Below are 21037 nucleotides of genomic sequence, written 5' to 3'. Positions count from 1 at the left end.
GGTTGGGAATTCGAGTCACTTAATCATACAGCTCCCGTTGAAAATGACAGATTGAAAATTAAAGAATCCACACGAATTACACAACAAACCAAACCTTCATTCCAACTAATTCTTAAATTATTTAAAAATATGTATCATCATCTATAAATTCTCTATGCTTACACACTGCAAACACTAACTGAAATCAACAAAGTATGTATGTTTGCATCTTGTTAACATCAATTTCTTGCGCTGTTGTAGCTCTAATATATCTATGGAAACTATTAAATTGGGTGTGGTTTACTCCCAAAAAACTCGAAAAACTCCTCCGGCAGCAGGGCTTCAAGGGAAATTCTTACAAGCTTTTCTTTGGAGATTTCAAAGAGATAGGCAGCATTATAAAGGAAGCTGGGTCCAAACCTATGAGTTTTTCCAATGATATTGCACCTAGAGCTAATCCCATCTATCACAATGCTACACAAAACTATGGTATGTGTTAACTTTGGTATAATTATGTTATCTATTTAAACTGTGACTTTTTCAGTTTCGTCGGCTATAATTGCATCAATTTTGGTGTTGTTTTTTCCTCTTTTATTGCTTTTATTGTGTGTGTCATTTATAACAATGTGCACATACTTCTCATGCAATTTTAAATTAAAATTTTTTATTGAGTACTTAACTACAAGTAAAAAAATGATATTACTACTATTGTTTAGATGGTTACAATTGTCAGGTGAGAATAGCTTTGTTTGGTTTGGGCCAAAGCCTGCATTAAGCATCACAGATCCTGAAATGATACGAGAGATTATGTCGAAAATGGATGCTTTTCCGAAGCCTTCTGATGATCCGCTGAAGCTGCTTTCGAAAGGAATAGCATCATTCGAGGCAGAGAAATGGACCAAGCACAGGAAACTGATCAGCCCCGCCTTCCACGTCGACAAATTGAAGGTAAAACGGACAAGAATATGATCTAGATTCGTACTCCTTTCGTCCCAAGATAAGCGAGGCGCACTCTTCTCTGCATTATTCTCTATCTTAGTTTAATTTTTCTCCGCTTTAACTATTTTATACTATTATTTTCCTAAAATGAGTTTGAAAAAGAAGAGCTTTTTTTTTCTCTTTTGATGTAAACAAACAGCATATGGTTCCATCATTCTACTTGAGCTGTGGTGATATGTTGAGGAAATGGGATGAGATTATGGGAAATGAAGGAAGTTGTGAAGTGGACGTGTGGCCTCATCTTCAGACATTGACGAGCGATGTGATTTCAAGAACTGCGTTTGGGAGTAGTCATGAAGAAGGAAGGAAGATATTTGAACTACAAAGAGAGCAGATGACTCTCATCGTTGAGGCGGCTGGCTCACTGTTTATTCCCGGGTGGAGGTATGTTCATTTGTTACGGACTTGAGTGTTAGGAAACTTATCCGACGTCCAACAGATGTGGAGTTTGTGGACCAAATGATTTTTCCAGACAGACTAGTCTTTTTGAATGAGTTTTCCAATTTGACTGAAAAAAATAAAAAATTGGTGCTTTCATTGAGTGCTTGTGACAATATAACCAAATGATCGCTCTCTGTCTTTTCTCTCCTGATAGGCTAGTCTGTTTTGCATACAGGTTTTTGCCAACGAAATTCAACCGGAGAATGAAAGAAATTGTGAAGGAAATCGAATCAATGATGGTTAAAATCATCGATAAAAAGAGAAAAGCGATGGAAACAGGGGAAGCTAGTTGTACGGATGACTTACTGGGATTACTATTGGAATCAAATTCGAAGGAGATGAAAAAGCATGGTAATGAGTCCGGAATGAGCATCAAGGAAGTGATCGAGGAGTGCAAAATCTTCTACTTTGCGGGCCAAGAGACCAATTCGTCCCTGCTGGTCTGGACAATGATCCTTTTGAGCAAGCACCAGGACTGGCAAATTCGTGCTAGGGACGAGGTCATGCAAGTTTTCGGGAGAGGGAAACCCGGCTACCAAGATCTGAACCACCTCAAAACTGTGAGTAGTCTACATACAAATATGGCATGATATAGAAATATGTTTTTAAAGGTATATATGTTTTAAGTGAAATTAAAAATGCATTCCCTTTGTTTTAAGTGAAATTAATGTTTAGCGAGTTAATTGAAAAGATAATAAAGTTAGGAAGAAAATAAAGAAAGAATAAAGTAGGAGAGAGAAAGCAGTTAGTCCTGTCAACTAATTTTTGCATGTGTAGATGAGCATGATCCTGCACGAGGCTCTGAGGCTATATCCATCGGGGGTAACGTTTACGCGGTCGACCCACACGGAAGCCAGCTTAGGAAAGCTGAGGCTACCGGCAGGAGTGCAGCTAGCACTGCAGGTGCTAGCTGTGCACCACGACACCCGACTATGGGGTGATGACGCGTCCATGTTCAATCCTGAGAGGTTTGGCGAAGGTGTGTCCAAAGCGACGCAAGGGAAGCTTATGTTTTTACCCTTTGGATCGGGGCCGAGGGTGTGTTTAGGGCAGAACTTCGCGATGTTGGAAGCAAAAATGGCGATGGTTATGATTCTGCAGCGTTATTCGTTCCGACTGTCGCCGGCGTATACGCATGCTCCTTATTCGATGTTCACTCTACAACCTCAACATGGCGCACATTTGATTCTTACCAAACTATGACACTACTATATAGGTGTGGTGGGATTTGAAACATATAGTTTTATATTTTCTATGTCTGGTTTATGTAATAATTTGTCCAGTTAATAATATCTCAAAATTACATTATGATAGTTTCATTTATAATCTCTCAAGCTTAAGAAAAAAGTCTAAGTTATATTATGAATATGGTTGGACTCCTAAGTTTATAGTCACAAAAACTGAGTTGATTTATCTTATGTTTCGAACGGAAGGAACATTTTTTAAATATTTTGCAATGCTAATATTGTTTATTGAAATTACTACTCCCTCCGTCCAGCTTTAGGAGTCCCGGTTGAGTCGGACACATGTTTTAAGAAAAAAGTGTTTGAGTGTGTAATAAATAAATATTGTAATGGATGTTGGGACCCACTTTTAATTGAGTATCCAATAAATAAATTTTATAGTGGATGTTGGGACCCACTTTTAACATTTTTTTATTAGTTGTAGTGGATGTTGAGACCCACTTTTAACACTTTTAATACTTTGTAGGTATTTTTTATTAATTTATCTCAACCGGGACTCTTAAAGCGGGACGGAGGGAGTATTAAACTATTTAAACAATTAAAATCTCTATAGACTATTGACTAGTTTAATACTCCATAATAAATGGCACGTACTATCATTAAATGTACAAAGTCAATGTAATTGTCATTTATTGATTGTTAACATATGTAAGTAAATAGTAGCAATAAAAGTGAGAGAGGAAAAATAATTTATATAGGAGTGTGTCATAATTCTAGAATACATCCACATGTAAGTTAAATAGATGGTCTCGAATCTTTAGTGAGAGTCGGCTTGCTTCAATCTAAGTCAACCAAATAAACAAAACGACAATTTGGAAAAATCAAGAATCAAAACACAATTCTTATACATCTTCTTAACTATAGATCATCATCTACAAGACTACACCTTCTCTTCTCATTCTTCTCACTCTTCCACCGCAAAAAATAAATATAATGGGTGTTTTTATTTTTATAATGACAATTTCTTGCTGTGTTGTAGCTCTAATATATGTATGGAAAATATTAAATTGGGTGTGGTTTACTCCCAAAAAACTCGAAAAACTCCTCCGGCAGCAGGGCTTCAAGGGAAATTCTTACAAGCTTTTCTATGGAGATTTCAAAGAGATACGTCGCATCGCGACAGAAGCCGTGTCCAAGCCTATGGATTTTTCCAACGATATTATGCCTAGAGCTCTTCCTATCTACTACCAAACCAGCAAAAAATATGGTAAGTTTGAGAAATCGTGAATTTTGGTCAAATTCTGATATCAACTTTGCAGTTGGAAAAATTAGTGTGGATTTGTTTGAATACTTTTGGTGAAATTATATCTGATATGTGACGTGTGAGAAATTATTTGATATCATCATTATAAGCGTATGTGGTGACAAGTTAAACGATATTGTCTATTCATAAAGTATAGTTGAAAAACATCAACAAGGTGATCGGAATTTTATCTTGAGATAGTTGCGAGCAAATCCTAGCTTTAATGTTTTTCTCACTTTTTAAATTTATGGGACGAAACAAAATATGATCGAAACTCATGATTTTGCTGATAATATACACGAAAATAAGTTAACAACCAATAGTCCTATTTGAATCAAACAGGATTGTTTTGAGAATCAACAAAAGAAATTTTGTAAGTTAATTCTATTTCTTTGCTGAAAAAGTAAACCAAAATTCGTGATTTGAATGACTGTGTATAAGTTACTATAGATATATGATTTGTTACTTGTGATGAACAGGTGAGAATAGCTTTATTTGGATTGGACCAAAGCCTGCAGTAACCATCACAGACCTGAAATGATTCGAGAGATTATGTCGAAGAATTATGTTTTCCACAAGCCTAATGGTAATCCAATTGCTACGATGCTAGCAAAAGGAGTAGCTTCATTCGAGGAAGATAAATGGGCCAAGCATAGAAAACTGATCAATCCTGCCTTCCACGTCGAAAAATTAAAGGTACTCTTCAATGAACGAGATCATATCTAGTCCTCGTAAACTTAGCATAGTACAATTATTGTGACTGTAACTAGTTTTGCGTGTTGAGATATTTACATTGAGTTGTCCTCCTATCATATCCTTCGCATATCAGATACGCTTCAATGAATCAGACTGTACCTAGTTTCAGTAGAATATGACGGTTTTTGTCCTTTTTGATACAAACAGCATATGGTTCCATCATTCTACTTGAGCTGTGATGAATTGTTGAGAAAATGGGATAAGATTGTGGGAAATGAAGGAGGTTGTGAAGTAGATGTGTGGCCTTATCTTCAGACAATGACGAGTGATGTGATTTCAAGAACTGCGTTTGGGAGTAGCTACGAGGAGGGAAGAAAGATATTCGAACTACAAGGAGAGCAGGCGAAGCTCATCATAGAGGCAACTCGGACTTTGTACATCCCTGGCTGGAGGTAAGTTGTGTATATTTGAACGTGTATCTATTTACTTTTTTATCGTGAGAATGTGATAACAGTGCACTGAACGTATAAAGTAACACGAGCATTTTCCATGGAAAAAGGTTATATCGAGAACAGGTTTACGTAGAAATGTACGTAGTTGCTATAGTATTGAACAAAAGGTTACGCTTAGAGATTTTGTATCATGTGGTAATCCAACTCCACCGGTGACAACGGAAGTAATCTTGGTTCGACATTGTTTGTTCTGTTGCAGTTGAACTTTTTGTTATCGTGTTGTAAATAGTCCATTGTTTGTTTTGTTATACTTGTGCAGGTTCGTGCCAACGAAATTCAATAGGAGAATGAGAGAAATAGTGAGGGAAACCGAATCGTTGGTGCTCGGAATTATCAACAAGAGAATGAAAGCGACGGAATCCAGCACGGATGACTTATTAGGACTACTACTAGAATCCAATTCCAAGGAGATGAAACAGAATGGAAGCGAGTCCGGAATGAACATCGAGGAGGTGATAGAGGAGTGCAAACTCTTCTACTTCGCCGGTCAAGAGACCACTTCGTCTTTGCTAGTTTGGACAATGATCCTTTTAAGCAAGCACGAAGACTGGCAAGACCGTGCTAGGGACGAGGTTTTGCAAGTCTTCGGGAAAGGGAAACCCGATTATCAAGAATTAAACCACCTCAAAATTGTAAGTAGTTGACACAATAAGGCAAATCTGCCGTTGCTATTCTGATTTTGCACACTAACTTTTGCACGTGCAGGTAAACATGATCCTGCACGAGGCTATGAGGTTGTACCCACCGGGGGTGATGCTCGTTCGGTGTACTCATAAGGAAGCTAGATTTGGAAAGATAAGTATACCTGCAGGGGTGCAGCTTGTGCTTCCGTTGCTGGCCATACACCACAATACTCGACTATGGGGCGAAGACGCGGCCAGCTTCAAGCCGGAGAGGTTTGGCGAAGGCGTGTCAAAGGCGACGCAAGGGCGGGTTATGTATTTTCCTTTCGGGTGGGGGCCGAGGATTTGTGTTGGGCAGAATTTTGCTATGTTGGAAGCTAAGATGGCGATGGTTATGATTCTGCAGCGTTATTCGTTCAAGTTGTCGCCCTCGTATACGCATGCTCCTCGTACAGTGATCACTCTCCAGCCTCAGCATGGAGCACACTTGATTCTTACAAAACTTTAAAACTAGCGTCTATGCAGTTGAATTTGAAAAGATGATTTTATATGTTCCATGTATCATGTATGTTTGCCAAATAATGTTGCTAGTATGTTAGGAGCTAGTATATGAAAAGAAGATGAAAGTAATAATATAAGTTTGATCTCTTTTTACTTCATATTTTCGATGCGAGACAATTCACATGTGAAAATCTTAACATGCACAAGGTGTGTTGATCTCTACTTCTAAAACTATAGATCTTAGTTTCGACAATCGTACTATCGGAGGGTCGATTGATTCCACTGGCCAGTTCATGATAGTCGAAAAACTTGATTAAATTCAGGCTTTGAGGCTGCCATCGATCACATGGTGTGGCAGTTCCACCCCAACTCTTTGGAGTTGTAGTTCAATTTCGTTGAAGGCGGTGCAATGACGACCATCGCACCGCCTTTGACAACGACCTTCTTCACCGTGTCCGATCCTGAATCGGATAAATTAACAACGAATGAATTGACTTGTGCATCAATATGAATAGTTGCGAGCGCGACTTTAGTTGAAATTGGAAATAACTGAACAGCACTTTTAGTCCAACTTCGTCTTTTCCAATTGTTTTTTTGAAAACTGAAAACTACTCTCAAAGCAAAAACTCAAACCCCTCAAAAAGGATCCATTTTCAAACACCAAAAACTCCGATGTCGAATCCCCCACCGGCCGCCGGGAACGGCGGCGAAGACGGAAGCAAAAGTGATCTGGAGAAGACGGTGGCGAAAACCGCCGGGTTCGTCGTCTTCTCGGGAATCGCGATCAGCATTCTTAAAGCCCTCAACCCCTTCAACGGCAGCACTCCGACGCTCAGTGAGAAGCCTCTCACTAAACCTCCGCCGCCGTGCTGTCGTTCCTCTCAGCAGCCACGGCTTCTTCAGGTAATCAATTTGAATTTTTTTTTTCTTCGTACAATGTATTAAATTCAATTTTAATTTGTTCATCATTTCCGGTTTTAAGAGGATTCATAAAGAATGCAAATTTGATTCAATTTTATCTTGCGCTGGGGGCTGAATCAACAGTAGCAACACCGAATTTACCATTGTTAAAATAAGTTTATTACTACGAATTAAGAGTTGATTTTGAGAAGAAGAAAGGTTGAGTTTGGCAACAAGATCCCCTCTTCTACTTGAAATTACTAAAATAGCCCTCTCTCGTTTTTGAAATTCTTGGGAGCCACACTGATTGAGATAGAGGTGGTTCAAAAAAATTGTGAATTTCATCAGTATTTTGCTTGATTGGACTAAAACATGAAGTTGGGAGCCCAAATTCCTCTACAAAAAGTGTAGTTTGGAAGCTAAATCATGCATATGCAGTTGTTGGTTGGGTAGATGTTTAGCTGTTGCTCATTCTCATCCGTATGTTGATATCATTGTGGTGAGCATGTTGATGCTTCGTGTGAGGTGCTGGGCTAGAGTTGGGCGTGTAAAGTCTACACCGGATGTACGTGTGCTTGTGTCTTCGTTAGAGACTTGATTGTGATTTTATGCAGGCCCCTGTTACTGCATCAGTGAAACCGAATATGACGGAGGCAGTGGAACAAAATGTGGTCGAATCTACAGGGAAAGCTGTGGAGATTGTGAAGGGAGATACACTTTGGGGCTTGTCAAGAAAATATGGGGTATACTTATCATCTATTGACTTACCTGGCTTTGTTTTGGTTGAGTTTTACTCTTTTGTTGGATGGGAAAGTTATGTTTTTTTCTGATGTTGGATATGGATGATTTGTGTAGGTACCTATCCAGGAAATTAAGGAGGCTAATGGGCTTACAAGTGATACCATATATGCTGGGAAGAAGCTTGTTATCCCTTAGTATGATTGCTCCTTTGCAATGGTGACTTTGTTGATCTTGGTTTTTCTTTCTTGAAGTAGGTTATGTTTAGAATGTTTTGGCAATGGTGACATAGTTCATCTTGGTTTGTTGTTCCTTTCATTTTTCAACAACTAGGTTACAATTAGAATGTTACACTATATTAGATGTGTTCTGTATCTTGTATGAAATGACAATGTTTGGGCTAAATGTATGAGAAGTGAATCATTTTGTAGCTCTAACCTCTAACTTGAAATGAGAAGAATTTGATCATTATTCAAGAGCATGGCCTTTGTTGTACCATTATGCACGAGTTGCATATATTTTACTTTTTATTTAAATAATTTTGTCACAAAAATGTGGCAAGGAATCAATTGTCTCTGAAATCTTGAAGATGATTCAACAATTTGATACATATAAGCAAGGCATATTGATATCATCAAAACAGTAGCAACTATGATCGACATCCAAAAACAATGAGAAGATAATTTAGGGTAAAATCCCAAGTACCAATCAATGTGATCTTGCTGGCAGAAGTGCAATGTAACATGAAGATCCTTATCAGAAAAGAAGATAATTTTTAAGTCAAAACTCAAAAGTAGTGAAATGTGGTTGGAAGAAAGGCAAATATGACAAGTTCTATGCCTAATGCTGAGGGTATATTGAAAACGAGATCCAAATTAAGCACCAATGTTGGAGGCCTTGTTGAGGATAACACCTTCGTATTTTACTTGGAACCACTTCATTGAATCCTCCTTTGTAACTCTGTGTTGGATGCCAACACGAGACTTGCACCTACGGCGGCGACCAACCCTGTAACCAGGGCGCTCGAGGACAACGTAGAAGTCCATACCATAAATACCGGTTGAAGGGTCATATCTGCAGAGATGGAACGGTTAGAATGATACAAGCTTTGATCAAAAGTAACAGAGTCAAATCTAGACATTGATTAATCATTGTGAATCATTATGAAGAATAATTTATCAACCATAGAATTTAACTTGTATTTAAGCAACTTACTTGATTCCAAGATCAATATGCTCCTGAATACCAAAGCCAAAGCAACCAGTTTCGCTAAAGTTTCTTCTCAACAGTTCATACTCCTTGACCTTCAGACCACTTTCAAGGAGCTGCATTGCCTTATCACCCCTCACTGTCACGTAGCATGCAATTTTTTCATTACGCCTGATTCCAAAGGAACGCACGGTGTACCTTGCTGTAAAACAAAAGGTCAACAACGAATAAGAAATACATCTTTCATGGTACCATATCTTACAACAGTTTCTTTGAGAGATCAAGCTTGAATGCAAGTTATACTGGATGGACCTCAAAACCAGATATGTAAAGAGAAATCGACAACACAATACAATATGCACTGTTCTTTCCAATTTAGTCCAGCAGACTTCACCAAATGATTTTCTGAGTAGAAGTGAGAATCAAAAAATAAACTGCCAAGAGCACCTACTACAATAATTTCAAAACAATTGATTCAGCAATCATAACAAGACAAGGTCAGTTAGCTCCACTAAATATTAGCCATAAATGGAAAAAAAAACACCTGAAAGTGCATATATCACATTTCCCAGTATCAGTTGACACCATTACATAAAATTAAGCTCCTTATTCATCAAAAGGATTGAAAGTTTTCAAACATTCAATTTGATTAAAAAAAATGTAGCCTTTACATTCTTCAGTCAATGAAGTAGAGCTTCAAAACCAGCTGCATCACAAGCTCACACAACAAACAAGGAGGAAAAAATCAAACTTACAGAACACACAGTTCCACCAAAGAATATATCAACACAGCTCGAACATTACAATTTGATAAAAACGAAACCTTTACACCTAGTCAACTAAATAGAGCTTCAATTCAAGCTGAATCACACGCACGTACCACATGAAAAAAATTCCAGGGAAAAAAAAAACAAATTTACAAAACGAATGGCTCAGCCCAAGAATTGTTACGCAATTTAATAAGTATAATTCTTTTTCCATTCCTAAAAATCTTAAAAACAAAAAAAAAACGAGAGCAAGTGTTAAAACATTACCCTTGGAGAAAACAGGGGTTTGGCCGCTAAGCTGTTCCAAGACCTAATCAACAAAACGGAGACAACTAATTAGAACGATAACGCAATAGTGCAGGTGCACCAAAAACACAGTGGGGGCCGCCGTACCTTAGCGGCTCTGGTGAGACGATCTCCGCTCTCACCGACGGAGATGTTGAGCACGAGTTTCTGGACTTTAATTTCCCTCATTGGGTTCGACAGCTTCTTCTCCGATGCCTGTTAATAACACATTTTCACAATCAATTAGAACAAAGTCGATGCATATATAAACAATAGATACATTATAGATACAAATCGACGGCGATTGGCGGAGCGCTGACCATGGCGGTGAGGTAGGGAGGCTGCTGAGAGGGTTTTAGGGATTATGAAAATGGTGAGTAAAAAAACCCTAATTTAAATATGATGGTTAGTTGGGGGTGTTTCGTAAATGCTGCTAGTATAAAGGGCCTCTTTGCAAATATCATGCCTAGATCTTTATTTTTCTTTCAAATTTATTTTTAACTTAGATTTTAATTATTTAATTTTTAGATTTCCCATTTTGCAATTTTTTGTTGATTGGACTTTTGTATTGCCATCATTTTATTGCTCATTTTAAAATCAATGGGATGACCTATTTACTACTCCCTCCGTCCCGGTTAAGATAACACATTGCTTAGCCAGCACGAGATTTTATGAGTTATTGGTTAAAGTGTTTAATTGGAGAGAGAAGGTTGGTGTAAGTATTAAAGTAGATAGATAAATAAAGATGAATATTTTAATAGGAGTGAGAAAAAGTGGTTGAGTGTATTAATTGGAGAGAAAAAGTTACCAAAAAGGAAATGTGTCATCTTAGTTAGGACAAACTAAAAAGGAAAACGGGTCATCTTAAGTGGGACGGAGGGAGTATTTAATCAACTATTCCTCGTTAGATGTCTTATTTGATAGTACCAATTTAGATATTTTGGTTGAATGTATTGTGAGTGGCGAGTGGAATGATAGTAAAGTTGACTCGAGCATGTTTTGAAAAGTTGTAATTGGTTTCGGCATGTTCATCTGTCCCACTACAAGTGAGGCGTTTCTTTTCGGTCGTTGTTTTATGAAGATGATAATAATTACTAATAAAGTGGAAGAAAGTAAATTAAGAGAGAATAATATAGGAAAGAATAATATATATATATATATATATTATTCTCTTACTTACTTTACTTTCTCCCCGTTCTAACTATTTACTCCCTCCGTCTCCCATTAAGAGTCACACTTTTCCATTTCGGTCCGTTCCTAATTAAGAGTCACACTTCATTTTTACCATAAATAGTAAGTAGATCCCACATTTTACTAACTCAATTCACTCACATTTTATTATAAAGCCAATATAAAAAATTGGTCTCACATTTCACTAACTTTTTCAACCAACTTTTCTTTACATTTCTTAAAACCCGTATCCGGTCAAAGAGTGACTCCTAATAAGAGACGGAGGGAGTATTATTTTTACAAAACAACGTCCGAATTGAAACGTCTCACTTATGGGACGAAGTGAGTAATTTGGTTGAATATGTTATATAGGTTGAACTAAATTAGATGTCTCATTTGATTTTGCCACGAATTTAATTAATTTAGTGGAATGGAACGAGAACACATCCGACTATAGGCTTATAGCATATCTTGTAAAGCAAAGCTAATTATTAGACAACATAAAAAGGTTTGATCACAAAAAATTCAAAAGTTAGGTAACATTACAAAACATCAAAGTGGAATGAAATCTAAGAACCATTTATTCCCAACTTCTTCCATCCAAACCACGCCTCACGCCGTAGGAGATGGCGTAGCAAGAGGGGTTGCCGAGTTACCTGCTCCGGACGGTCGATGATGCTTCACTAAGGGAACCAACGACTGCACGACATCCGCCATCAGCGGCCTGTAATCAGCCTCCGGCTGCACACACATCGCAGCAATGGCCGCCACTTGAATCACCTCCTTCCTCGAATGCTGACCCTCCAATGCCGGATCCATGATCTCCCCGACCTTATCTCTATCCGTAAGGTGGGGCAACGCCTATGCACGTAGAGAGACAGCACACTCAAATGGTGACACAAGAATAGCCTTAGCTAGTTTTCGACTTTTGAGACAAACTGTCAAAGTGGTCGGGTCAGGCAATTCGGGCGGGGTGTAAATTTATCGAGCCGTTCTCAAAAATACATATATGGGCCGGGCCAGCCCAAACACTGGGCCAAATTGCGCCCTTGGCCCGGCCCAAGTACTTGTCAAGGCAAAATTTTACATAGCTCAAGTTTTAAGGTTGATGAAACAGAATGACTGGTTTAAGCAAGAGAGTGAGTAGGAAACCAACCCAAGATACGAGAACGCCTTCCCCGGGAGGCCTCTTCATATCCACGGGAACTCTGCCGGTCAGCAGCTCCAAGAGGACAACCCCGTAGCTATAGACATCCGACTTTGTGGTCAGGTGCCCGGTTAAAGCATATCTGCAAGACCGTTGCACGGGAATTAGAAAAGTATCTACATTTAAAACAATCAAGGATAGTGTTGGATGTGCGTACTCAGGTGCAACGTATCCCTGTGTGCCCAAGACGCGCGTGGAAACATGTGCGCCAGCTTTCTCAGGACCGTGCTTTGCCAGTCCGAAATCAGAGACTTTGGCGTGGAAGTTTTTGTCGAGGAGGATGTTGCTGCTTTTGAAGTCTCGATGGATCACCGGGGGGCTGACATGCTCGTGGAGGTACTCCAAACCTTTGGCGGCCTCTAAAGCTATCCGCAGTCGAGTTTCCCAGTTTAGATTCGAAGGCATTGCTTTATTACCTGAGTTTTGCACCAGACAAAGCAGATGCAGTCACAAATTTCTAAAACAGACTCATTTCAATAGATGATTTCGTGCATAAAACAAGAGCATCTTCACCAATAAAATCCAATCAAATTGACAAACCTAAGGCCTGTTTTAACCGCTTCTTGCATTGATCTTAGTGAACAATCGAGCAATAGCTTATGACTAACACCATGACACGAGGCAAACATTCGAATGAATGAACAACAACCAACTTTGCCTATTGCTCGAATCATAATCTACTTACCACTGATGGGATACAAATGTTCCTGCAGTCCTCCATTCGCCATAAACTCATAAACGAGCAGTTTACTATTGCTCTTCGAACAGAAGCCAATCAACGAGAGCAGATACGGAGAAGATAGCCGCCCCAACAGTTCCACCTATCATATCATTTCATTAAAAGGGAATGAAAACAAATCGACAGACACTCACAATATATCATCAAAAAAGATATCATCAAAAAAGATCCAACCTCTGCAGTGAATTCATCTTCACCCTGCTGTCCAGCTTGATCCATCAGCTTAACTGCAACCTTCCTCCCATTTTGAAGAACTCCTCGATACACAAGCCCGAACGCACCCCGGCCAATCACATTCGACTTCCCAAATCCACCGGTGGCCGAATGCAGCTGCTTGAAAGTAAACACCTGAAGCCCTCTCTCTGTAGCAACTTGGATGTTGGCAAAGTCGCTAGCTTTCTCCTCATGGTAGCTCTCTTCCAATTTCAATAGTATCACATAATCAGAAACAAACAAACACATACACACATTTAAGAAAATCAAGATAATAGTACTAATCAAAGCAACTTTAGTGTACACCTTACACCAAATAAGCTCAATTTTGGGACCTGGCTGTTTCTCTATTTTGGACTAATTGGGCAAAATTCAAAAAATTTAATTTCCCATCTACCTAAGTCCAAGCCCCACATTTTTTTTCAGCTGTCCAAATAGTAGTAAATTAGCACCGACAGGAGAAGGACCACATTGACAAAACTCAGGCTCCCATTTCTTCAACAAGGGTATTCAAGAAAACTGTCTGAAATAACAAGAAACTGGAGATTTCCATCTCATTCAAAATGCCCACATTGCGAAAACTGCCAAGATTACATTTTTATCATATGCTGAGAAATGATTTTACAGAAGCATACAAAACAAGGCAAAAAGGAAGGTTTTTGAAACGGGTACTGACTTTGTTGCTGGATCTTGGCACGCTTGGAGAGTTGGTGGCGCAAGTAGCAGTAGTATGTTAAGGTTACAAGAACTGAAGCAACGGAGAGGGATGCAAAGACTAAGACTGCCGCCAATGCGAAGGTCTCCTTCTTCCTGTAGTCTTGGCTCTCACCTCCCATTGCTGTGAGTGAGTGAGAGAGAGAGAGAAAGGGGGGAAATGTGAAGGGTGAAGTGACAAATGGTGAAATGGGACACCCCTCACCAGTGTCTCAGTTGTAGCAAGGACTGTAACTCTCTCTCTCTCTCTCTCTCTCTCATTTATTTCCATTTTTCAGGGTGTGTTTGTCTTCTTGTGTGGCGCGAAGACCAATCGTTGACAGGTTCATCATTATTGTACCGACATCCCTCCATTTCTTTTAATTTCATCCACGTCCCTCGTGTCCAGGTGTTTTTTCCTTTTTTGTTTGCTAATTAAGGTAGGCAAACATGGTTAGTGAACTAATCCCTTCGTCCCACTGGAGGTGCCCCAAGTTTAAGGTTTCAGCGGTTAACCGTAAAATCGTAATTGGCGGTTACGGTTTCGAACCAAAACCGTGAGAATTTATCTAAACTAAAATCGTTGATTTTAGATTTGTGTTTCGGTTCAGGTTCAAAATTTTTTGAACCGAAACCGTCGGTTTCGGGCGATTCCAAACTAGAACTATGAAAAACCACCAGAAAACCGTGAAATCGAGTCAGAATCGCAAAAAATCACCGAAAACCGGCAGTTTGGAACCTAAAAAATCGCCGGAAAACCGTCGGTTCAAAACTGAAACTGAAACCGATGTTTTGGAACCATAACCGCGAAACACCATCGTGGTTCGGTTCCAATTCGGCAATTTCCAAAACCAGGACCGGCAGTTTCCAACCGTAACTGCCGGTTTCGGAACCGTGGGCACCTCTACGTCCCACAATAGGAGTCACATTTGGTGTGATCACGATTTTTTAGAAATATTAAAGAATATTGACTTGTAAAAGTTAGTGAAATATGAGGTCCACTTATTTATATTGGTTTTATAATAGAATGTGAGTAAAGTGAATTAGTATAGAATGTGAGCAGAGCGACTTAGTAAAATGTGGAACCTACTTACCATTTATGGTAAAAGTAAAATGTAACTCTTATATGGGACTGACAAAAATGACAAAATATAACTCTTATTGTGAAGGAAGGGAGTAATAATCGGTCTCTTTTGTGTTGGATCGAAAACAATAAAATCTAGTAAGTATCAAGTTGAAAATCTATTACACAGTCGGTCTGTTTACAATTACACTTGTAGTACTAACATTTTACACTTTTTTACAATAGTTGATGCATCTGTGCTACAAAATGAAATACTCCACTTTTCACTATAAATCTGCATTTGCCACAGCAAAATTGATTGTACAAGTTGCCATTAGATATGAGAATAGTCACCAAAGAGTAATTCACGCATGTCATCCGGGGTAAGAAGAGTCGTTCCGCCCAATAACACCTCAACGTCTGGCCTGCTGCTCCGCGCTATCGCCTCCTGCACTTCCCTCACCTTCCGGTGCAACGACAAAAATAAGCATCGTGTAGAGGAGCTTTATAGCTTTCAATAGAACAAACAAGGTGCGGAGAGAAGAAAGGTATAGAGTTCAAGAAAGCGAACCTCTACTGCGTTTATGCCTCCGATTACAAAAACCAGGATAATGTTATGATCCGAAAGACTAGGTTTAGCCTGCGAGATGCAACAGAAAAAACACGGTAAGATAACTTTAGGAGTGATTGATGCGTTTGAGATATACCGATTAATACCTGTCCGATGCCAAATCTTCCGAATCCACTTTTAAAAAGGCGTCCCACGGTGGATGAATGATACTCCATCCCAGGTATGGGATTGTGGTCTAAGACATTTGTGAGGATTTTATAGAGCAACCCCTTAGTTGAAGAAGGATCGTCGTTGCGTCTGCTTTCCAGAGCAGACATCCCTTCCCTCAGTGCTGAATTTCCTTTCATGCCGGACAATTTGTGAAGAAACTTGAAAAGATTATCCACCCTGTCTCGAAGTTCTAGCTTCAGCTGCATGTCACTGTACGCTTCATCTTTGCTCGTGTCTTTATCAGCGTCGTCATCTCCCCAACTATCCCACTGATCGTCGTCTAGCTCAAAACCATCCGAGTGGCCACTGGGATCTTCATTCTTCTTATTAGATTTTGTTTTGGCTTCAAGATCATCCAACAATCCTTGGAAAAGCTTTAGTCTTGACCCGGTGGGGTTCTCGAGAATGGCATCCACGATGGCTTCTTTCATGAAATGCTCCTCTTGCCATGTAAATGGACCACCAGAGCCTGAGGTTGGGAAATTCTCACCGGCTAATATATACCCAATCACTGTTAGGAGCAGTGCGTCTTCGAGTGAGAATAAGCCCTGTGATTTATTGTGCTTTTGCCCCCGAGATGCCGCTAGAATAGTCTTATTTATGAGGTCGCTGATTTGTGCAGCAAGGCTTTGACTCGTGTCCGCAGCATTCACGTGCAAAATCTTCTCCGCACTATTGAACGCGTCCCAACTTGCAGAGTGCGATTCATCTAAAGCATGCACCGTGGCAGCTGCTAACTGAATAATCCCTTTGTTTTTCACCAACGAGGACTGCCTTTTGGCCAGTGATCGAAGCATAGACTGCAACTCCGACTTAGAAGCTAAACCAGGACGGGTCTTTAAATTAGGCGTTGGACTCTCCTGACGTAGACATTCTTGAAGCCATTTCTTGACCAGCATGGCCCCATCTTTCGTCCTCCTGTCAAGTATCGCTTCTAGATACGGTGCACCACGGAAGTTATCAGTAGAGACAAACGACCCGTGCAGAAGCTTACTCTCATTAAGTTGAAAGCAGCTTTCATCATTCAGATTTTTTCTGAACTTCATGAAGTCAGCACTCGGAGCATCTGATTTGAAAGCATCCCACCCATTCAAAAATGCTTCGATATTTTCCAATAGCTGAAAATTACTTTCTTTGTCTTCTTGAACAATATATTTGTCAAGTGGAATCTGCACAGTAAGACGAGCACGCTCAACTTTGTGGGGGCTAATTTTGAGCTGGCTTTGGGAACCTCTCAACAGGCTTAAGGATGACGCTGGTTGCATACGAGGCAGAGATGCAAACATCCGATCCACAAGTGAGTCTCCATGACAGCACGGAGTAAGAAGATCGAGTGTGCGGTCAATGAGCAGTAGCCCTGCTGATCTTTTACGCCGACCAACATCATAGAGACTAGACATATCGGTCATAAGCTTCCCTACATTTTTTGACAAATCACCCAGCGAAAATATTTCAAGTTTCAGATCCATCTGCAAGTTTTAGATATAACATGATCAACGTGACAAATTTAACATTCAGCATTAACAAAGTTGACAAAGGAACGCTAACATTCAGATAATGCTTACTGGTACAACTTTTCAAGGTCGTAATCGGGGTTCAACTGTACAAACAAAAACAGTAAATCCTAATTGTATAGATTATTTTAAATGTAAAAATAAATAAAGCCTTGAAATACACATACAATCGTCAAATTACTTCTATATAGGAATATAGCAAAGCAAATTCACAGAAAGACAAGAGTGTTCATATTGTAATGAGCTTCATAATAAGATAAACAAGCAAAGGCAAAGAGTAATCGAACCTTTAAAGCCAAATGATAGAGAAATTGAGCAGTAAGATTTGCCCCAGGACTGACATCCTCAGCGTCAGCAAGTTTCCCTGTACTTAATGGAGGTAAACCAGAGCTTATCGAGCTCTCGTGCTCAGAAGATAAGCTAGCTTCAGCAGTAGATCCTTCTGAAGGTAAGACAAAGACTCTGGGTGACAACGGACACAAAATCAGAGGAAAGTGGTGCACCGAGACCACCAATTTTTGTCCAACGTCTTCTGAGCCACTGAAGTAATCTTCCCCTCGATGTTTTGCATTTGAAATGCCATAATCTCTGGAACTGTCATCATCGACGTCAGTTAGTTCCGCCCACCCTTCCTCTTCAGATGCAGAACCTTCCTTAAGCCCACTGTCGTTGACAACAGTGTGAGGTCTTTCATGTTTCTTAACAAGCTCCTCATAATCTTGGTTGAGGAGAATTTCATACTCTCGAAAAGCGTCTGGGCCGAGAGGAGAATCAGGATATGCTGGGTGAGACACCTATGTTATAAGGAAAGGCTGTATGTGAGTAAACAGGTTATTTGAATTATTGGATATGAACATTCACATTCTTGTGTATCAGCAACACTGACGGGGAAAGACAATTGGTGCAACTATCAGAGATTTTCTAGTAACTAGTCACCTGTGTTCATGCCGAGGAAGAAGCTAAAAGAAAACCCTAAAAAGAAATGTATCAGAAATTACACGACAGCATTTGTGCTCATTGCAGAATGGTAAAGAGAAAATACTGACGACAAGATCCTAGCATCTCTCACACTACTCTAATGTGAACAATGTATTTGCACAAGAAAAGAGTCATCAATAAAGAGAGCGTGTAATAGCATAGAGATGGAGTGAAGTCAACATCAACATTCGCCTCATTTTGCTAAATCAGCAGAGCATCAGAAGTTGAGAAACCTTCCCAAGAATGAGGGGTCAGTAAGATGATGTGACTCTGGACAAACTACATAGAGTCAGAAAGAACAACAAAAACGCGATACTTAGAAACATGGCAATTAAAACACTGATTGATGTCCATATTTATAATACAATATACAATCGTAGGACAAACATTCAACAGATAAAATCCTAAGCGACAATTTCTCTCAGCAGCGGAATAAATACATAGAACGGTCATTGAGGTTCTGCAAGGTGCCTGTAAAAGTTTTTGTTATGACTACTTAATAGTTGCTCCCATAAACCCATTTGAATGTTTTTAATTTCACAACATAAATACTGAACCAATCAAATTAAGCCAAATTATATAAAACCAGAAAAGCAAGTAGTCCAAAACATTTTGAAACGAATACCTCTGAGATGGACGTATATACTGCACAGCCATGAACGTTTTCAAGTGCGCTCAAGCAACGTAAAATATAGCGATGTGCATCACTCAGAAGACATGACGTGATGACCAAAATTTTACTGGCAGGATCAGAACCGGTATTCGAATCAACAGCCTATAAATAAGTTCAATGAGAGTGGTACGAAAAATAAAGGGTAATCAGAGAAAAATCCACCAAAACTTCGAAAGAGACAGCAAGAAGTACTCGGGCAAGTGATCCTACAATAATTAAAATCCACGGACATTCGACCCGTACAAGCAATCCCATGATATGACGACAATTAAAGGGGATGCACAATAACAAAAACAGGTCGTGAGAGTGCACCTTATCAACAACGGACATGTTCTCCAAGCTACAAACGGCCCGTGCCCCTAGCTCCAAAAGCAAGGGGAACGCGCCGAGGAACTGGAAGCTCTCAGCAGTTCCGGCATCCAAATACACAATTGCATCTTTAATATTCTCCGATGCCTGAAAAATATCACATTTCATAATAGATCATAGACAAGGCACAAAACCAATAATTTCCCCTTAAAACAATTCTATTGATCAATTTAATTACAGAATTCACAACAATGACAATGTAACATATAATTTAAACTGAAATTGTTAGCAAACTCTAGTGTATAGCAAAAGAGCAATGACGAAGAAAAGCTGTAACTCACTTGTCGGATGGAATCATGGCAGCATTTGATCACATCAACCGTGGCCATCGATCAGCTCCTTTTTGTTCGCTAAATCAATTGAAAGATCCGCGAAATTCATAAAATCAATACAATTAATCATCAAAGAGGTGGGCCAGCAATGAAATCAAATTGGGGCATTTGGAGCTAGGGCTTTGTGCGCAAGTGAAGATTTTACCTTTGATTACAGATTCAAAAACCCACAAAATTGGGAGTGGAGATCATCTGATGAGTGTGGAAGAACCGCTTCAATTTCTACCAGCAGCGCGACTGCAGGTTAGGACCAACGGATCCAGCTTATTCTTCGTCATGTGATTTTATATTTTTTTTTTATCAAGAATTCTTTACAAAATGAAAAATGCAATAAGAGGCAAATTTTGTGAGAGCCCAGAAAAATAAAATGTGATCATCAACATAATTTGTTAATTTTAACATAATTATCCACAAAGTAAATACGGCCAATTTTATCTTATTATTGCATTGACCGAAATTATTAAGCAAAAATATCTAATTTTTTTCCTATGTAAATGTATTAGTATAATTAATTTAAATTGAGTTGGTGAATAACTTTGATTTTCAATATTTATTTTTTATAATGTATGTTAGTACATGATTCATTAAGTGTAGTGATAAAAGGCGAATTTATATATTGTATAAACTCAAAACTCCTCAATACAGCTTCAATAATGTTTTAAAACAATATCAACACAGTGTAAAATTTCAAGATTTTAATGTCAACACAGTGTTAAATATGTGGACTATTATTTGAGCTTGATTTAATTTGTGTCTGGGCCTTTATCCTTGCTGGACTAGGCCCAGAAGCCCAGCTACTTACTCACCACTGCTGGATTGCTGCCACGCGTGTCCCTTCACTTGGATCTTGTTTCTCAGCCGTTGGATCAAGGGTTTGTGTTTTGTGTGTGATAAGTGAGGTGTGTAGGCGCCGCTTCTTTTCATTCTACACTCTACTCTTTCTCTCTCTACTCTCGGTGATACTCTGTCTTCTCTCCTCTTTTCCGATGGATTTCCTAATCAACTCATTGAGATTCTTCATGGTTTTAGTGTGATTAATCGTGTGTGAGTTGTTGAGAAGGTAACTGCTTCGGTTGCTTGGTGTTGTGTGGATTAGGGTTTCTGACTTGAGTTGTGTGCGGTGACCTAATCCGGTGTGAAGGAGCTGTGTGGTGGAGGTATTGACAGT

At 39.3% G+C, this 21037-nt stretch overlaps 6 protein-coding genes across 6 annotated transcripts; 3 read left to right on the top strand and 3 right to left on the bottom strand.

Annotated features, from left to right (window-relative positions):
* The first annotated feature begins 695 nt into the window (after positions 1–695).
* LOC125187666 (cytochrome P450 CYP72A219-like) lies at positions 696–2727 on the top strand. Its single transcript, XM_048084292.1, has 4 exons — positions 696–927; positions 1118–1362; positions 1595–1979; positions 2197–2727. The coding sequence occupies exons 1-4, from the start codon at positions 772–774 to the stop codon at positions 2620–2622; spliced, it is 1212 nt and encodes a 403-aa protein (XP_047940249.1). The 5' UTR covers positions 696–771; the 3' UTR covers positions 2623–2727.
* Positions 2728–3534: 807 nt separating this feature from the next.
* Positions 3535–6270, top strand: LOC125187665 (cytochrome P450 CYP72A219-like). Its single transcript, XM_048084291.1, is given in 6 exon segments — positions 3535–3870; positions 4386–4436; positions 4439–4602; positions 4810–5054; positions 5374–5746; positions 5820–6270. Coding segments are annotated over 6 exon segments (1533 nt in total). The 5' UTR covers positions 3535–3596; the 3' UTR covers positions 6246–6270.
* Positions 6271–6825: 555 nt separating this feature from the next.
* On the top strand, positions 6826–8306 carry LOC125187670 (probable N-acetylmuramidase). The gene is made up of 3 exons (XM_048084295.1): positions 6826–7141; positions 7753–7881; positions 7994–8306. The coding sequence occupies exons 1-3, from the start codon at positions 6911–6913 to the stop codon at positions 8072–8074; spliced, it is 441 nt and encodes a 146-aa protein (XP_047940252.1). The 5' UTR covers positions 6826–6910; the 3' UTR covers positions 8075–8306.
* Positions 8307–8533: 227 nt separating this feature from the next.
* On the bottom strand, positions 8534–10587 carry LOC125187669 (60S ribosomal protein L11). Its single transcript, XM_048084294.1, has 5 exons — positions 10458–10587; positions 10246–10353; positions 10120–10162; positions 9092–9287; positions 8534–8950 (listed from the first exon to the last, which is right to left on the bottom strand). Exons 1-5 carry the CDS (start codon positions 10458–10460, stop codon positions 8752–8754), a joined length of 549 nt encoding a protein of 182 aa, XP_047940251.1. The 5' UTR covers positions 10461–10587; the 3' UTR covers positions 8534–8751.
* Positions 10588–11776: 1189 nt separating this feature from the next.
* On the bottom strand, positions 11777–14401 carry LOC125187667 (probable serine/threonine-protein kinase PBL21). Its single transcript, XM_048084293.1, has 6 exons — positions 14143–14401; positions 13428–13669; positions 13200–13335; positions 12672–12930; positions 12464–12596; positions 11777–12168 (listed from the first exon to the last, which is right to left on the bottom strand). The coding sequence occupies exons 1-6, from the start codon at positions 14300–14302 to the stop codon at positions 11920–11922; spliced, it is 1179 nt and encodes a 392-aa protein (XP_047940250.1). The 5' UTR covers positions 14303–14401; the 3' UTR covers positions 11777–11919.
* Positions 14402–15382: 981 nt separating this feature from the next.
* Positions 15383–20155, bottom strand: LOC125187663 (sec1 family domain-containing protein MIP3). Its single transcript, XM_048084289.1, has 8 exons — positions 20015–20155; positions 19819–19887; positions 19481–19624; positions 19121–19270; positions 17805–18311; positions 15940–17472; positions 15794–15862; positions 15383–15685 (listed from the first exon to the last, which is right to left on the bottom strand). The coding sequence occupies exons 2-8, from the start codon at positions 19864–19866 to the stop codon at positions 15557–15559; spliced, it is 2580 nt and encodes an 859-aa protein (XP_047940246.1). The 5' UTR covers positions 19867–19887; positions 20015–20155; the 3' UTR covers positions 15383–15556.
* Positions 20156–21037: the final 882 nt, after the last annotated feature.

Source organism: Salvia hispanica, chromosome 5 (assembly GCF_023119035.1).
Source record: "Salvia hispanica cultivar TCC Black 2014 chromosome 5, UniMelb_Shisp_WGS_1.0, whole genome shotgun sequence".
NCBI lineage: Eukaryota > Viridiplantae > Streptophyta > Magnoliopsida > Lamiales > Lamiaceae > Salvia > Salvia hispanica.
This window is presented reverse-complemented; position numbering and strand designations above follow the sequence as displayed.

Coding starts and splice junctions, on each gene's coding strand:
- LOC125187666 (XM_048084292.1), top strand. CDS start 772: ATGATACGAGAGATTATGTCGAAAATGGATGCTTTTCCGAAGCCTTCT. Junction 928..1,117: donor TCCACGTCGACAAATTGAAG/GTAAAACGGACA, acceptor GTAAACAAACAG/CATATGGTTCCATCATTCTA. Junction 1,363..1,594: donor CTGTTTATTCCCGGGTGGAG/GTATGTTCATTT, acceptor TTTTGCATACAG/GTTTTTGCCAACGAAATTCA.
- LOC125187670 (XM_048084295.1), top strand. CDS start 6,911: ATGTCGAATCCCCCACCGGCCGCCGGGAACGGCGGCGAAGACGGAAGC. Junction 7,142..7,752: donor AGCAGCCACGGCTTCTTCAG/GTAATCAATTTG, acceptor GATTTTATGCAG/GCCCCTGTTACTGCATCAGT. Junction 7,882..7,993: donor GCTTGTCAAGAAAATATGGG/GTATACTTATCA, acceptor TGATTTGTGTAG/GTACCTATCCAGGAAATTAA.
- LOC125187669 (XM_048084294.1), bottom strand. Junction 10,163..10,245: donor GTCTCACCAGAGCCGCTAAG/GTACGGCGGCCC, acceptor TTTGTTGATTAG/GTCTTGGAACAGCTTAGCGG. Junction 9,288..10,119: donor AACCCCTGTTTTCTCCAAGG/GTAATGTTTTAA, acceptor TTTGTTTTACAG/CAAGGTACACCGTGCGTTCC.
- LOC125187667 (XM_048084293.1), bottom strand. CDS start 14,302: ATGGGAGGTGAGAGCCAAGACTACAGGAAGAAGGAGACCTTCGCATTG. Junction 13,670..14,142: donor TGCCAAGATCCAGCAACAAA/GTCAGTACCCGT, acceptor TGAAATTGGAAG/AGAGCTACCATGAGGAGAAA. Junction 13,336..13,427: donor AAGATGAATTCACTGCAGAG/GTTGGATCTTTT, acceptor ATGATATGATAG/GTGGAACTGTTGGGGCGGCT.
- LOC125187663 (XM_048084289.1), bottom strand. CDS start 19,866: ATGGCCACGGTTGATGTGATCAAATGCTGCCATGATTCCATCCGACAA. Junction 17,473..17,804: donor TCTATCATTTGGCTTTAAAG/GTTCGATTACTC, acceptor TAAAACTTGCAG/ATGGATCTGAAACTTGAAAT. Junction 15,863..15,939: donor GAAGATTTGGCATCGGACAG/GTATTAATCGGT, acceptor TGCATCTCGCAG/GCTAAACCTAGTCTTTCGGA.